The 16,941-nt window shown below is 55.8% G+C and overlaps 1 protein-coding gene across 1 annotated transcript; it reads right to left on the bottom strand.

Moving 5' to 3' along the window:
• Positions 1–1,285: 1,285 nt before the first annotated feature.
• Positions 1,286–15,053, bottom strand: A4GALT (alpha 1,4-galactosyltransferase (P blood group)). The gene is made up of 4 exons (XM_037160172.2): positions 12,960–15,053; positions 4,782–4,872; positions 4,032–4,164; positions 1,286–2,477 (listed from the first exon to the last, which is right to left on the bottom strand). The coding sequence occupies exon 4, from the start codon at positions 2,429–2,431 to the stop codon at positions 1,370–1,372; it is 1,062 nt and encodes a 353-aa protein (XP_037016067.2). The 5' UTR covers positions 2,432–2,477; positions 4,032–4,164; positions 4,782–4,872; positions 12,960–15,053; the 3' UTR covers positions 1,286–1,369.
• Positions 15,054–16,941: the final 1,888 nt, after the last annotated feature.

Raw genomic sequence — 16,941 nt, 5'->3', positions numbered from 1 at the left:
ACAGAAGAGTTTAGGGTGAGGGAGTGACACACGTCTGTCTCATCTTTATATGGTGACACATAGTCGACACTCACTATGACAGCCAAATGACTAAACCATGCTTGACTCAAAAGGTCATCTCACTTGTTTAAGTATATATACACAGTTATCTATTTACTTGTACATTAAAAGTAAAATCTGCTTATTCTAAAAAAAATCAAGACAGGTGAAATGATGTTATGGAGAGACAAATGACAAATAATCCACTGTTTAAAAAACATCACGTGCTCTTGAATACCCCTGAAGCCAGGGAGCTCACTACCTTACCAGGTTGCCCATGACCGTCTGCAGGCAGAATCCAGAGGCCCCTGAACACCTCCCCCTCTGCTGACAAAGAGCAGCACGCAGAGCCCCAGAGTTCCTGGCAGGACCCCCAGTCCTAGAGGGGAGGCCTTCTGCTGGAACGCCTAACTCTGAGGCGGCTTCCTCACTCAGCCCCAACCAGCTGGGCCTCGTCCTTCCAAGCACTGACCTTCCTCTGGCCCAGACCTTTGGATCTAGGTTGGATCTCAGGCAAGTCACCTCCAGCAGGCCAGTGCTTCCCACCTGCAGAATGGCGCTGAGATGGGTGTGAGCGAGTGTGTTTTATGGACACGAAGCACTAGATGCCCACGATATACTGTTATGTTCGTTATTTTCCTGTTTATTAACAACAGGGTGGGAGTGTTTCCTTTAAAATGCTTTTCCCAAGCCAAAAATACTCCACACCCCTATGCCCCTGGAGAGGGCGGCTGTCACCCTTGCGACATCTGTGGAAAGAAGGAGGGGGAGGGCACATGGGGCCTCCCCCCAGAGGCTCCCCAGGCCAGCCATGCCAGCCTCAGCCTGAGAACAACTGAAACCAGGAGAGAGCCAGGCCCTGCCCTGGGCTCTCCAAGCCGAGTTAGCCCACTGCTCACCCACAGTGGCCTCTACGCCCCTCATCTGGGGATCTGCCTCCTCCCCCTTGCCTTGGGCTCATCCAAGTCTGCTCCCACCATGGCCACTTGGGGCCCAACACCTGGCTTCCCTCGGATGCCTGTAGGACGCCTTGATGTTCACAGCTTCCACGTGTTGTCCAGCAGACCCAGGGTGCTCTCCACCCACCCCCTTCCCGGCTCACTCCAGCTGATTCTGGCTGGGGCCCTTCACCTCTGCTGGCTGCCCCTACCGTGAGATAGCACACTGGCTGCCGGGGGGCCCACCAGCCTCGCCCTGGGTCCAAGGGAGCAGAGCCCTCCAATAACACCTCTCAGACCATCTGTTCCCTGTCCCCCACCCCTCGCCTCGCCTCCCCAGGAAAGGTGGCTGGGCAGCCCTCCCCTCCCCGTGCTGGGTGCAGGCAGGCCCCTTACAAGTACATCTTCATGGCCTTGTGTGTCGTGGGGCAGTAGCGGGCGTGGAGCTGGGCCAGCAGCGCCCTGGATGTGGCCTCAAAGCGCGTGCCCTGGCTCTTCTTGTTCCACACGTGCACGGCGTAGGTGCCCCTGAGCAGCCGGGGAAGCTCCTCGGGGCTGATGTCCTCGAAGTACTTCTTCCAGTTCTGCCAGGGGATGGGGTAGAAGGCCTCAGAGGGCAGGGCCGTGACGCCGCGGCAGGCGTGGCTCTCGCCCAGGCTGCGGATGGAGCACCACTTCTTGAAGACACGCGTGAGCAGCTGTGGGCCCTGGTGGCCCCAGATCCAGCTGTTGTAGTGGGCCACGAAGTCACGCATGCACAGCGCCAGGAACTCGTGGTGGCGCTCAAAGGCCAGGAAGGCGCCGTTGAGGACGTAGCGGGACTGAGTGCCCAGCATGTTGGTCAGGTTCCTCAGGTTCCTGAGGACGATGAAGTCCGTGTCCAGGTAGATGCCCCCGAACTTCCACAGGAGCGCCAGCCGGGAGGCGTCGGAGAGTACGGGCAGCAGGTAGGGCTCCCACCGCTGCTGCGTGGCCGCGTACCAGGCCGCCAGAGGTGTGCCCCGGAACAGCTCCTTGAGGTCCAGCGGGAGCACCTGCACGTTGGGGAAGCAGCTCAGAAGCGAGAAGCCCAGGTGCCGGGGCAGGGAGGCGTTGCCGCCGGGCAGCCCCTTCATCAGGACCGCCACCCGGGACTCTGGGTGGGCCCTGGCAGCCGACTCCACCGAGCACATGAACAGGAAGTTGGGGTTGGTCCGGTCTGAGGTCTCCAGGAAGAAGATGCTGCCTGGAGGTGGGGCGCTGGGGTGCCGTGTGGGGGGCCCCAGGTGGGGGCAGGGGACGTCAACAGGCAGGTTAGAGAATTGTCCTTGGCTCCTGGGCTCCCCTGCCATGTGCCAGTAGATCATGATGGAGACCAAAAACATGAACTTGAAGCCGATGATGAACAGGGTACAGCCCCGCTGGCTTGGGGTGCTCCGGAGCGGCCACAGCAGACAGTCTGGGGACCTGGACATGGTCTCCCCCGATAACAGCAGGAGCCTCTGACAGGAACTGGCTGGTCTGCAAGAGACGAACACCACACTTGGGCGGGCTGCAGCCACCCCTGGCCCAAGGAAACACTTCCCACAAACCGAGGCCCCGGCCAACACCAGCGTCTGGAGCCCATGAACCTGCCAACTGCTCCAAGCCCCATCTCCCTCCTCACCTGGAAAATGGGAGCAGTGGACCCTGGCCTCAGCTCCCAAGGACTGGGCCAGTGCCACCTAGAACCTGTGGCCATCAGGGACCCAGGGCAGGGTCTGGCACGTGCAGGGGTTATCGGAGGTAATGCCTTTGCCACGGGCATACCGGCCTGACTGCTTGGCCAAGCGTGTCCCCCTCAGCAGGGCAGGCTGGCGGCCTGCAATGGCGGGCCCAGCACAGGTGGCCCTCAGTTCCACAGGCGAGGCCTTGGGCTGGTCCAGGAGGGCAGACTGCCGAGCAGTCTCGGGTACTTGGCGCAGGAGCCCCAGGGCTCCGGCTGGCCTGGGCGCTGGCATGTGGGGATGCTCGCCAGGGCCGGCCCGAAGCCCTGGGCTCAGACACGCCGGGGCCTCCTGGGCCCCTGGCTTCTCCAGCCCCTGCCCTGGGCTGTGCTTCTCCCAGACACGGGTCTGGAGGGGAAACAGACAGGGAAGTTGGGCTGCCGTCCGTGACCTTTGCTAGCACTGCCGCCCTTGGAGCCTCGCTCTCTCCTGGTGGTGCCCACTTGGCCAGCAGCCAGAAACCTTTCTGGGTGCCCTGCAGGTGGCTGGGAGGACGAGATAGGCTTGGGCTCCACCCCGAGGAGGGGGCTGTGTGAATGCCTGGGATGCAGGTGGCCTCAGGTCTGCCGGAAGCAGCTGCGAGGCCTGCGGCAGGGCCTTTGGCTCCCTGAGCCTCCACCTTCCCACCTGCAAGACAGGACCTCTCGGACCCACTGGGTGTAGGTATTCGCTCACACACTGAACACACACAGTCCACTGTGCCCAAGCCAGGCGACTTTGTAGGCACCAACACACGTGACCTCGTTAAACCCTTATGCTCCCCTGTGGGGTGGCAATCATCACCCCCATTTTACAAGTGAGGAAACTGAGGCACAGCAGTCTGATAACTCACACAGTCCCACAACCAGCAAGTGGCAGGGCATGGGTTTGAACCTAGGCCACCTGGGTCCAGAGTCTGTGTTCTCACCACTGCACCATCCTGCCTGGGGAGAGAGAGAGTGCAGCCAATGTGTCCACATGCCTGGCCCTTGGGGGAGTCAGCACACGCTGGCCTGGACTCTGCCCATTCCCAGCAGAATCCCAGCCACTGTGTGTTCTGTGCCTTCTAAGTGCACGGTGCCAAATGGCTCTGGGTAACCCCAGGGGGAAGTTACACCACTTCTACCTTAGAGGACACTTGGGCAGAAGGGGGTGGAGGGACTGGACCCAGTCTGGGGGCCGTGGGGGAGCGGGAACAACCACTCAGCAGGACAGATGGGGCTCATGGCTGCGGACTGGTGCCCGGAGCCTAGGACTTGAGCGACTGGGCCCAGCCCTGCCCCGGGGCCAAGGGCAGGGACCTGGGACGATGTCGAGGGCTGGAACTGACCAGCCTGGGCGCCCCATGGCGATGCGGTGGGGATCCAGGCAGCCTCCTGGAGACACGCCCTGGCTCAGCAGGCAGCCTCCTCCGCCAACGGGAACACGGCCCGTCCACACGCTCTCCGAGCCTGCAAATCCATCTGCAAAAGATGGTGAGAGACACAGTGAGGTGGGCCACAGGCTCTCCGAGGGCTGGGGCTCCTTCCGTCACAGCTCGTGCCCTCTCTCGGCCCCACAGGGCGAGGCACGAGTTAGGTACAGTCCTGCCCTGGGAGCCAGTGGGGACACCGTTTGAAAAGAGACAAGGATAATACATATGGTGATGGCTGAAATGGAACAAACTGGCCAGCAGAGTCTGGAGAAAGTGTCACCTTCCCGGGAAGGTGACACTTGATGAGAAAGGAACTGACCAGACAGACCTCCTCAAGCGCCATTGGGGCCGGCACACCTGCTCTCCCGGTGCCTGGCTCTATGCTCAGCACGCAGTAGTCACACAGGAAGCCGACTCTGGTCGTTCATTCGCTCACTCACCGACTCACCCACTCGGCGGCCAGACGGCCCGAGGTCACAGGGCAGGCCGGCCGCTCTTCTGCTCGGGCTGAGTGACACGGGACACCCACCAGGCCCTGTGTGTCCCCTGATCCCTGACCCGAGGCCCCACTTCTCTCCCCATCACCTGCTGCGCCCCACCCACGCCTGGCCTCCTTGCTCTTTCTCAGACCCATCCCCCCGTGCAGCCGTCGTAGGGCCTTCGCACCTGCTGTTCCTTCTGCTTGGAACACTGTTCCCTTTGCTTGTTCCCTCACCTTCCTCTAGCTGTCACTTAGAGAATCATCCTTCCAGAACAACTATAAAGGACACATGGAAAAAACCGAGGGCAGGGTGGAGGCAAGGGTGGGAAGTGGGTTGGGCCGGGGTTGGGGGGGAAGGGAGAGGGGAGAATGTAATCAACTAATGGAACGACAATAAAATAACTAAAAAAAAATCACCCTGCCGTGGAGCCCTCCCTCCTGCCCCTGAAGTTTCAACTCCCCCATCGCTTCCTAGCTTTCTGCTTTAGTCTGTTCTGCCCACACTTACTCCAACGCACTGTACAGTTTTGTACTTATTTGGGCTAGTTATTTACTTGGAACATAACCCCACGGGGACCAGTACACTTTGGCGTCTTCTGTGTTCTGTTCGGCATCTAGAGCGGTGCTGGCCCTCGGGACGTGGTCCGTGAACCCTGAGTGACTCTGTGCAGGTGAGGAGCGGGTGCGTGGATGCAGCCTGAGTCGGGGGGTCGGGGAACCGACGGAGGACCAGTGAGTTAATGAGTGAGTCAGAGAGTCAGCAGATCAGTGAGTGACCAAACGGGCCAGTGAGAACGAGTGGGGGAACTGGGGCAGCTGCCTGGGTCCAAACACGAGCGCCCTGCTGTCAATCAAGAAGCCTGTTCCCGGCCCCGGTTTTCCCCTGCAGGGAGAGAGGCTATTCTGGTCCCAAGGATTCTTAACCCAGTGTGAACCACACTGAGGAGTGGACGGACGGACAGATAGACAGTTGGATGGGGCAAAGCCCTGGCTGCTTGGGGGCCCGGTGGCGCTGGGGTGACCCAGCTCTGCCACCGTGTAGAGTGGGGTCTGGGCCTGTTGGGAAGGCAGGAAGTGCCCTTTGAGCCACGCCTGCCATGGATGAAGGTGCCAGACGCGAGCAGCACTGTATTTGGTGCCGGAGTCCAAGCCCCAGGAATAGAAGCTGTGTATGGGCCAAGCTGGCCACGGCCCAATACCCGTGTGACCTCAGGCCCAAAGCATGCTCCTGGCCCCCTGGATGGGCCTCCCAGCTGGGGCCCAAGTCCTGGCCCATGTCAAACAAGCCTGGTACGTCGCTGCCACGGCCTCCTCCTGCCTCGCGGCCTGCCCCTTCCAGCCCCGCCCCAGGGAGGCGTCTCCAGCTGGCCAGTGTTAACTGTGGCAGTGTCCCTGCTGCGGCCTGGCCCCCGCATCACCTCTGCAGGCCCCACCGTGGGCACATCAGCACTGGGATCCAGGCCCAAGAGACTGGAAAAGGCCCCCTTGACCTGACTGACGCCTGTCACCTCTTCATGGCCCACACCCACCTGTGCCCCTGCAGTGGGACACTCCACCTCTGATCCTCTCTGGGCTCCCGTGTCCAGCCCAATGCCAGGGAGCAAGATCCAAACAGGATGGGTCACAGCGATGGTCAGATTCGGTCCCTACCGACCCCGCTGCCGACCGAGCGGCTCCCAGGACGCCAGAAAGGAGCCCTTGAAGATTCCTATGTTCACATGGGGACAGAGAGGCCCAGAGAAGGAAAGGGGCTCAGCCGAGGTCCCACAGCGGTGGAGGGTGGGACCTCTGGAAGCCCCTCCTGTCCGTTCTCGGGGAAGATGTGATGGACCAGGGCTCACAGCCGGAGGCAGGCTGCCCCTTGACCCAGGCCGGCTCCGAGGGCCAGAGAGGAGTGGATCCCTGGCTGGTGTGGCTCGGTTGGGGGTCATCCCAGTAAGCACAAGATCACGGGTTCGATTCCCAGTCAGGGCACACACCTGAGTTACAGATTCGGTCCCCATTCGGGGCACAGGCGAGGGGCAACCGATCGATGTTTCTCTCTCATATCAATGTTTCCTGACCCCCCCCCGCTCCCTCCCTTCCCCTCTCTCTAAAATAAAAACAATAAAGCATAAAAATTAGAATACATAATTTCAGCATGAATAAAAAAAAAAAACTTGAAAAGGCAATTTCAACCCAAAGACCTTCGGCTCTGTGAGAACCGGGGAGGACCTGGTCAGATGGAACCACGGTGGACAACGTGTGAGCACTGACTGAGGGCAGGAAAGGAGCAAAGGATTAAAATGTTTCAGAAGTGAAGACCAAACTACAAAAAAATATAAGAGCGAACGGACTCCATCCAGAGTGCAGTAAGAAATGATAGAGATTAGGACCAGGGAGAAGTGGGCGGGGAAGCGGGAAGGAGGTGGAAAGCGGAGGCGCTGGGCGGCAGCACGGCCAACCGATCACGTGGCCAACCGATCAGCACCTGGCCTCGTGCAGGCTGCCGGCGAGAAGGAAACCACCTCCCTGGTCGGCCGAATGACAGGAACTGTTACAAAGCCGCATCTCTGTGTACACCACTGAAGAATGCCCCCAACTAAACATCACATCGCTTTCTCTTTCTATAGAATGTTTGCAAGGATTGTTTAGTTAGACTTATACATCACCTATCACTTCTGCGCAGACCTAAGAAGTGAAAGGAACTGGGTAAGGTGTTCCTGAAATGTCGTCACCATTAAAAGCCCATCTTTCTGCTCCCGCCAGGTGGGTCCTGTGGTTGGAGCGACAACCTGAGCACCACAAGGTTTCCGACCCTGGTCGGTTAGTACAGGAGGAAACAGACTGATTCTTTCCTCTCGCCTTAATGTTTCTCTTTCTCTTTCAAGCAATAAAAACATACCCTCGGGTGCGGATCAAACGAACAAAAAGGCCCATTCTTCTGAACGACATCAATGCAGTGTCACTGGTGCCTCTGATTTCTTCCCACAGGCGCAGCCGCCGCAACCCGTCCACCACCAGCTGTGGGAGGTGCGGCGTTTCTTAAAAGAGGCCTCAGGCTGCCTCCCAACGTCTCTTCCAAGCTGCGGCCACCTCTTCTTCAGGGTTTCATGCCACCGCATAGGTAAGCAATGGCAGCGGTCAGGAACCCTGAAGGCATGGGTTCCTATTCTAAAATACCGTAGAATCACTGGATGCAGTATCAGCTAGAACTGGGTAGAGACAAGGGGGGGAGGAGGGAGGAAGAGGAAACAAGTTGAATTTATTGTCCACGAAAGAGAAACAATAGGGTACTAGGTAACTGGGAATATTATATAGAGATATAAACATCAGTGTAACCACTAGAACAAAAATACAAACTTTCTTCAATGTCAGAAGGGCTGCAGTATTTTTAAAAAGCGAAGAAGAGAACTGACCAGAGTGAAAGAATCAAGAATACAGCCTTTCCACCCGCACAGAGACACACGGGTGTCCACGCAGTAGGACAGAAAGGAGACCAGAGGCACTGGCCACGTGAATTAATAAATAGGGTCGGTCTCTGATCTTTTTAAAAAACGATTTAGTTTGGATCTCCAGCAATACCCAACTCCATCCTGCGTTCAAGCGACATAATTCCGACAAAGCAACTTGAAATGGTAAAAGTGACCGAATGAGCCAAGGCATAAAGACAGATACAAACAAAACCAGGGTGGGCCGTAATCTAATGTCGGACGAGACCTTCAGCCAGACATCACCAAATGAGCCGAAGAAGGGCCATTTAGCACACTCAACGGTGTGATTCACCAAGTACTACATTACAGTGCGGCAATTTTCCGGAAGAAGAAATCACAGGGATATTAGGGTGAATAGACTGAAACACACTAATAAGAGAATTTAATTCATCTTTCAGCCCAAGAAACATTAAGTGGACCAAACATAAATACAAATTCAGAAGACCTAGATAAAATATCAGTAAGGTACTACTACAATATATGAAACTTTCCACGCTAATAGTAGATAATATTCTTTTATTTTTTAAAAGATTGTATTTATTTATTTAGAGAGAGGGGAAGGGAGGGAGAAAGAGAGGGAGAGAAGCGTCAGTGTGTGGTTGCCTCTCGCGCCCCCCCCCCAACGGGGACCGGCCCGCAACCAGGCGTGTGCCCTGCGTGGGAACTGAACTGCCGACCTTGTGCTTCTCCAGATGACCCGCTCAGCACGCTGGGGCACGCGGGTCAGGGCTCTAGCAATAACGGAAACCCAAAGCTTTCTGGAACTGTATCGAACAGCAAAACATGAGCCAGAAAACCTCAAAAAACTTTTAAAGTAGAAGAGAAGTGAAAACCTGAAAAAGATTTCGGAATATACCCTACTGACCAATACCGCTTGGGAATATTACTGTGAAAATCCTGAATAAAACATACGCAAGTGGAATCCAGGAGCACATGAAAAGAATAAGATATCAAAACTAACCGGCTTGCCCTGGTCAATGGCTCAGTCGTGTGGAGAATCACCCCTGCACCAGAAGGTTACTTGTTTGATCCCTGCTCAGGGCATATACCCAGGGTGCAGGTTCGATCCCCAGTTGGGATGCATCTGGGAGGCAACCAATCAACATTTCTCTCTTACATTCTTGTTCCCCCCTCTCTCTCAACCTCCCTTCCCCTCTCTCTAAAATCAATAAACACACCCTGGCTGGTGTGGCTCAGTGGATTGAGCACCAGCCTGCGAACTAAAGGGTCGCAGGTCAGGTCCCCAGTTGACGGTATGTGAGAGGCAACCACACACTGATGCTTCTCTCCCTTTCCCCCTCCCTTACCCCCTCTGTAAAAATAAATAAATAAAATCTTTTTTAAAAAAATCAATAAACATATCCTCTAATGAGTATTAGGGGGAAAAACCCAAGTGGGCTTATTCCCAGAATGCAAGGATGGCTTGACATTAGAAAATTATTAATATAATTCATCATATTCATAGATCGAAGGAGGAAAATCACAGTCATCCCTGGAGATGCTAAAAAACATTTGACAGCGTTTCCAACGCTCATCCTGGATAAATCAGGAATCAACAGACACTTCCCTAACCAAGGGACAGACACCGTCACCAAACCCAGGAAACAGCCTTGCACTCAGCTTCCCAGGTGAGGACGCTTCTCTGCAGACCTGGGTGGGTGGGCAGGAGACAAAGGCACCCATCCTGCTCACCAGTGCTGGAGGTATTCATCAACACAACTTGAGAAGAGAAAGAAATTAGAGGCATAAAAAAAAATAGAAAAGCCCTGGCTGGTGTAGCTCAGTGGATTGAGCGCGGGCCTGCCAACCAGACAGTTGCGGTTCGATTCCCAGTCAGGGCACATGCCTGGGTTGCAGGCCAGTTCCCTGCAGGCCAGTTCCCAGCAGGGGATGCACAAAAGGCAACCATACATTGATGTTTCTCTCCGTCTCTCCTTCCCTTCCCCTCTAAAGATAAATAAATAAAATATTTAAAAAAAATAGAAATATTTAAAACTATTGGTATTTTCATAAATACTACTATAAACCAGGACAAGCCAAGAGAAACTACTGAAAAACTACAAGTAAAAGAATACTGGGATGTAGTAGACCGCTCTGCCTCGTTTTAGGAATTGTATCTCTACCCCTTGTGGCTAAGGACAAGAGCTCTGGAATGTGAGCCGCAGGAGACAAAGCTTGTCTCTGGAAGGCAGCTATGCTCACCACTATACCACCAACGCAAAGCTTGTCTCTGGTAGCAAACGCTGCCTCAGTTCCTCTCTCTGCCCCCAGAGCTTGGTCGGAAGTCAATGATGGGTAAGACCCCTCACAGTGGGGGGGGGGGGCAACCTAAGCCAGACTCGATCACCTGGGAGGCCTTCATGGAAGGATTCAGGGGGCTGCAACAAAGAGCAATGGACTCTCGCCACCCCCCACCCCCTTCCCCGGCTTTGACAAAGCCCAAATCCCCAAGTTCTCTGGGAAAAGCGCTTCCTGGCTCTAATTCCCTTAAACCTGAATACCTGTTGGGGAGAGGTGCAGCTCCTTGCCTTACCAGAGCGTGTCCTGGGGAAAAATCTGGCACCACAAAGACTTCCTGATAAACCTGGGAAATCTGCTCTGCCAAGAGTGCTTTCATTCATATGATAAGGGTCCAAAAGGAAATGAGAATGTCTCCCAAAGTTTCTGCAACTCTCTTCCTGACGGACACTGACTCAGACTTTGAAGCCCTCAGATTTCTTTGTAATGTTATCTACTGTTTGATCCTTGCTGCCCTGTATTCCTGTGTATTACAACCCAATAAAAGGCTCTGGAAGAGGGCACTCGGGGCCTTTTCTCCTTGGAGAAACTGGCCGCTGCTGGCCTTTGTCTCCCCTGAGAAACTGGCCACAGCCCACTCCTCCTCCCCAAACAGATCCAGCATGTCTCGGTCATTATTCACTCACTCGTGTCCCTGGCACTGGGGGGACTCGAGAAGTAGCTCCCCCCACACTGGGAGGGGTAGCAGGCACACACAACACGCACACGCCTCAAACAGCCAACAGTTACATGCAGAAGGTGTAATGCATGAAAAGACCCAACCAGCATGTTACTTAGGGTTCAGCTTGACAAAAGGTGTCCAAAATCTACATGAGCAAACATTTCAGGTTCCTGAAGGACACAAAATAAATTCTCCATTTGAATAAATGGAAAGACAAACCATGTTCTTGGGTAGAAGACTCAGCTTCATAAATGGGTCGATTTTCTCGAAGTCAATTGATAAATTGTATAGGATCCTGGAATGTGACAAACTGATTCTAATGCTCAGATAGAAAAATGAACAAGCAAGAACCTACAGGAAAACACTGAGAAGGAGGAAGGCATGAGGAAGGCCTGGCCTTTTAGACTGTAACTCATTCTAGAGTTTCCGTCATTGAAACGACGTCGCCGCAGGAACGGCCGAAGGGGACTGCCACCCAGAAACCAGACAGCACAGCACCTGCACAGCCGATAAAGCAAATGGGTCTCTAGGTCCCGATGTTGGGCAACTGGAGTAGCTTCTAGAGGGAAAAAAAACAAGCCGAGTTCATAGAGCAGAACATGCCCCAGGATAAACTCCCAATGTAAAATAATAAAACCCATACAAGTTTAGAGCAAAACATGGGTGAGTTCCTTTATAACCTTGGCATTGGCCAACTTTTCTGAATTGTGTGTGAAATCCAAAGGCCATAAAAGATAACAGGAATACACTTGACTCCTTGTTGAAAAAGCCATACCGGCCAGAAAGTCAAAACTGCACCTGCCGTCCACGGCCCTGAACCTCATAAGCAAGACTGAGGATCGTTGGGTGAGTAAGAGAAATGCAAATGGGACACACAGATAGCATCTCTCACCTGCCAGCCTGGCCAAGAGCCAGAGGCTGGAGGGAGAGGGACCTCACACAGCCTGGCTGGCGAGAGAGCCTGGTGGCCCCCCAGTGTCCACAAGTGACCCACCTCCACCAACGTCCCATTTGCATTTACCTTTCATCACTGCGAACCCCCGTGTGACCTTATCCTACAGATAAGTGACATTTACACAGGTCACAGAGTTGTTTGCAAGCGCAAACAATGAGAAGCCACCCTCAAGGTCTTTCCTGAAGGGACTGATTAAATGCACAATGACACCGTGACACCGCAAGGTCGGGAGGCAGGGACAATGGCTGCTTTTACTCATTGTCCAGTCGTACGTGGTCAGCACAGACCTCAGCATATACACTGTTTAGAAAAGATTTTATTTACTTTTAGAGAGAGGGAAAGGGAAGAAGAAAGAGTGGGAGAAAAGCATTCATGTGTGGTTGCCTCTCTTACATCCCCCCTACTGGGGACCTGGCCCGCAACCCAGGCATGTGCCCTGACTGGGAATCGAACTGGCGACCCTTTGGTTCACAACCCATGCTCAGCCCACTGAGCCACACCAGGCAGGGCACGGACACATTTTCTTTTAATAAGTAAACAATCCCTGAACCGCCCCCAAAAGCCCGGAGGCGTGCCGCTCCAACAGCCTTTTCTGCCTCACCATCTGAGGGTCCAAAGGAAGGTCATGTGCCTTGGACTCTGCGTATAAAAGTACCGGAGTGCTCACGGGCCCCAAGAGAGGACAGGGGACCTCCCCAGCCCCCCTAACACTGCACAGCTAGTAACTGTGGGGGGCAGGGCACGCACCCGCATACCTCCACCTCCTAGCCTCAGCCCTTCCATGCCCCCACCATGGTCACTCCAGCTCTGCCCCAGAGACCAGACTGAAGGTCAGGTTGCCTGGGGTGGACTCAGCGTCAGAAGAAGCCTTCCTGAGCTCTGGGCCACATTCAGGAAGCAGTGAGTCACCGCGAGTCTGAACTCCCACATATGTGGACACATGCACGTACACGCCAGGACCTCGTAGGGACCTCACCAGCTGGGGCGTGTGGACGAGCTTTTGGTACCAGTCACTTGCTGCGCCTGGAGTTCACGGAGGCATCTCGAAACTGGCCTGAATCATGAGTCCCGAGGTCACTCTCCTTGGAAGAAAGCGCTCAGTGTTGCCTCACTTTCTCCTTTTCTATGGTATCGAAGATAAAAAAACAGTAACTGGCGGCAAAAGAGTGCTGCTCCCGAAATCACACACGGAGCCCTGCCGGGGAGGCTGCTCTTCTTAACGGTCCTTGCTAACTGGGTACCGCCCGAGGAAGGGGCCTGGCTTCTATCCCCCATCCCAGTTCTAAGCCCCAGGTTCTTCCTCTGTAAAATAAAGAGCTTGTAAAGGACAATGTCTAAGGACCCTTCTAGAAAGACCTGCCTCATCTGGTCTCCCTGGCACTGGTTCTGCGAAGCCCATCAGAACTTCTTGGTGCCCAACCAAAGGATCGGGTGATGAGGCCAGAGAGATAACACACAGGTAAGAACGTTCTTGCTCCACCTGATACAAAAAGCTGTGATGGAAAGAAACCGGTCAAGCCCTTAGCATCACGCCCAGCACCTCGATCACTCATCCAACACATACTTAAGCACCTACTATATGCCAGGCCCCGCTCCAAGGTCTGCAAATACACACAGCAGTGAGCGCAGCAGAGTCTTTGGCTTTCTTTACATTCACAAGTAAAGAAATACGTCAGGCGGTGGAAGGGCCGCAGAGAGAGGCGCAACCGAGAGACTGGGTTGGGAGCACAGGTGTGGGCGCTCCTGTACACAGGACAGTTCGGGGTGGCCTCTCTGAAAAGCTGATGCTTGTGCAACCCACGAGGGGTATCCGGGGGAAAGTGTCCAGGGAAATGGTCAGTGCAAAGTCCCTGGGGCCACTAAGCCAGGTTGCTGGAACAGTAGGGGGCAGGGGAACGATCCAGGAGAAGGGGTCAGAGAGATCATGGAGGCCAGGCCACCGGGGCCTGCAGGGCCACCGGAAGGGCTTGCCTCTGACTGGAGAGGGCGCCACTAAGAGATTTAGAGGAGGAAGGACGATCGTGTGACATGTGCAACAGATCTCCCACACTGGCTGCGTTTGGAGGCTGGGCCACGGCGGACGTGTGGCTACATGAAGGCAGTTAGGAAGCCACGGTGATGACCCCGGGGAGAGGGAGGCAGAGGGCAGGGATGGGGATGGACCTCTCCTCCAACGGATCTCCTCCACATCTCCCCCCTCCAGTCAGCCACACCCACAGTGTGGCTCAGGTCTCTCCCCCTGTCCGTCCACCTGTCTGGGGACCCACCACCCCAGCCTCCTCTCTGGCTTGCCGACTCAGCCCCCGGCTTCCAGACTAGCCACGCTGACCTCTTTGGCGCTGCTCCAGCAGCCAGGCTCTGAGAATTCCAGGTTTCTGCAATAGTCTCTTCCCAAAACATGCCCTCCCCACCCCTGCCTCTGCCCGGGAACTTCGTAACCACAGTGCAGAAGGGCTTGCCATTTGCCAAGAACACGCCATGTGGCAGGAAACCCTGCCAGGCCTACCTTATTCGGGCCTCACATCCCCCACTATGGACCCATTTTTTAAAAAGATTTTACTTATTTATTTTTAGAGAGAGGGGAAGGGAGGGAGAAAGAGAGAAACATCAGTGTGTGGTTGCCTCTCACGGGGTCCCCACTGAGGACCTGGCCCGAAACCCAGGCGTGTGCCCTGACTGGGAATCAAACTGGCAACCTTTTGGCTCGCAGCCCGCACTCAATCCACTGAGCTACACCAGCCAGGGCTGGGACCATTTTACAAACAAACAAGACACACAGGTGCCGAGAGGAGAGGGACCTTCCAGGAGCTGTGTGGAGCACCGTGGAGGCAGCCTTTGCTCCCAGCAGCACCTGCCCGCAAGTCTCAGACCCTCCTGCTCCATGAGTGTCTCCTGACCTACGTGAGCAGGGCAGCCACCTCCAGGAAGCCCCCTGGGTTTTGGCACAGCTCTGTGCTGTGGCCCACACCCCCAGCGCTGCATGGTATCTGACCTTCCCCTGGTCTGGTCAGCGCTGCATGGTATCTGACTAGGACACTGGTCAGATACCATGCAGGGGAGGACAGCATGATAACGAGTCCAGTCCCCCCCCCCCCCGTCAGCTGTCACGTGGCAGCCCCAGGTCTCACCTCCCCCGCATCCGGCTGGATGGCCAGCACCTTAGCTCACACCTGTCGCTTCTACGTGGCTGTTTCCTAGAAAGCAGCCTCTAGAGTCAAAAGAAATGTGATGTGCGGTTTGGGGGCCGATCGCTAACTTGTTTCCAGAGAAGTTTTAGAAGTCTGGTCTCTCCACCGTCCGGGCGCGCCCACCCTCCCAGCTCTCATCCGGGAGGGACGGAGGGAGGTGGTGGAGCTGATGTCTGTGGAAAGCTTCCCGTCTGCGTGGAGCTGCGTGACGGTGCCGGTGTGCATTTCCTAAGGGCTCAGCAGGCCGGGCCTCCGGTAAGAGTCATGCTCAGGCAATGATCTGCTTAATGGTCCCAACAGCCCCCAGGCACACCGGTGCGCCAGCTGAAACGGGCCTGCCTGGGCTCGGCCTGGTCTGCCTGGGACAGCAGCGGGTCCAGGAGCCCAAATCCCACTGTGACACAGAAGTGGGGCCTGACTCCGAGTCTCAGTTTCCTCATCTATAAAATAGGAGTATCAGCCCAAGATGTCTGAGAGGGTTAAATAAGGTCAGGTAATGGCGTGCCTGGCAAGCCGCCCTCCACTCTCCTTGGAGACCTAGCAGGGAGCGCATGAAGCCCAGAGACAGCTGGAGGGTTGGGGGCCCCTCTCCGGGCTCTGTGCCTACACGGAGCCCTGTATCCAGTCAATGGCTTCTGCTCTTTCAAATCCAGCCTCTCGCGGTGGGGGAAGGTCGCTCTTCCTGCCAGCTCGCTCCCCGTCCGCCCACTCAGAGTTCACACAGGCACACATCCAGGAGGCTGGGGGCTCTGTCGGGGGTCAGCTCCTGGTGGGCAGGAGTTCGGACACCAGAGAGGGGGTGCGGGCGTGGGCCTGGACAGGTCGGGGGCTCTCCTAGTTCTGTGATGAACTCTGGGGCCCACGGGGGTCTGTCCAGGAAGAAGACAAACAGAGACAGACAGGAGAGGGAGGGACCACAGGCTCGCCTCGCTCCAGGCAGGGTGAGGTGCGTGGCACTTCCCGATGCCCATTAGAGACGGAAGGCCCCAGGGGAAGAAATCTGGAGGGCACGCCCTCAGTGCCTGGGGGAGCTGGAGCCACTGTGAGCCCAGCCCTGCCACCCAGCAGCTGCTGAACAAGGGAATCTGTCACAGGGCGAGGGTGGGGGGGTGGGGGGCAGGATAACACCTGCAACTTCCCAGGGAAGGGGGAGGGGTGGGGGGGTACTTGAAGGGAAGACTCAAGGGGACTAGGGCAGCCAAAGCACAGGGAGCAGAACCCCCCCCCCCTCTCCACCCATGCTTTTCTGCCTCCCTGTCTAGGAAAGTCAAAGCCAATTCGTAAGGTGCCCTCCCAGCCCCTCCTTCTCCACGCCTGTCCCCACCAGCTCGGGTCCTTGTAGACTGGCTGGAGCCCTCCTGTCCCCTGCACCCTCTGGGACCTCAGTGCGTGGACCTGTCCCTCTTCCTCAGCTGACTCCTCTTTTGGCTCTTTCTCATCAGCTCATAACTGTCTGCCTTATCAAAAAGCACACCCACAGAGATCAAGTAAAACAAAAATTAACACACCAGCAGCAGCCAAAATAAAAGCTAAACCCAAACCTGGGAGGTGCTGGTCGCAGAGACAAGAGGGAAGCCCCTTGTGGATGGGCCGGAACGACTGAAGAGGAACCCCTCGGAGATCCCGGCCGTTCCTAATCTTTGACCTGGTAATTTCGCGTCTAGGAAACAACAAGAAACGCACACTCACAGCCCCAGGAAGCGAGCAGGGTCCTGGTGTCGAGCCAGCCAGCTGGGACACAGCCCTTCTGGAGGCCGTGTGCAGACTACC

The sequence above is a fragment of the Artibeus jamaicensis genome, unplaced genomic scaffold (assembly GCF_021234435.1).
Source record: "Artibeus jamaicensis isolate MK-2021 breed Jamaican fruit bat unplaced genomic scaffold, CSHL_Jam_final contig_233, whole genome shotgun sequence".
In the NCBI taxonomy this organism is placed as follows: Eukaryota; Metazoa; Chordata; class Mammalia; order Chiroptera; family Phyllostomidae; genus Artibeus; species Artibeus jamaicensis.
The sequence above is the reverse complement of the archived record's forward strand: the minus strand, read 5'-3'. Positions and strand labels throughout refer to the sequence as shown.

Bases quoted from the DNA above. Each gene is read 5' to 3' on its own strand.
- A4GALT (XM_037160172.2), bottom strand. From the start codon at position 2,431: ATGTCCAGGTCCCCAGACTGTCTGCTGTGGCCGCTCCGGAGCACCCCA.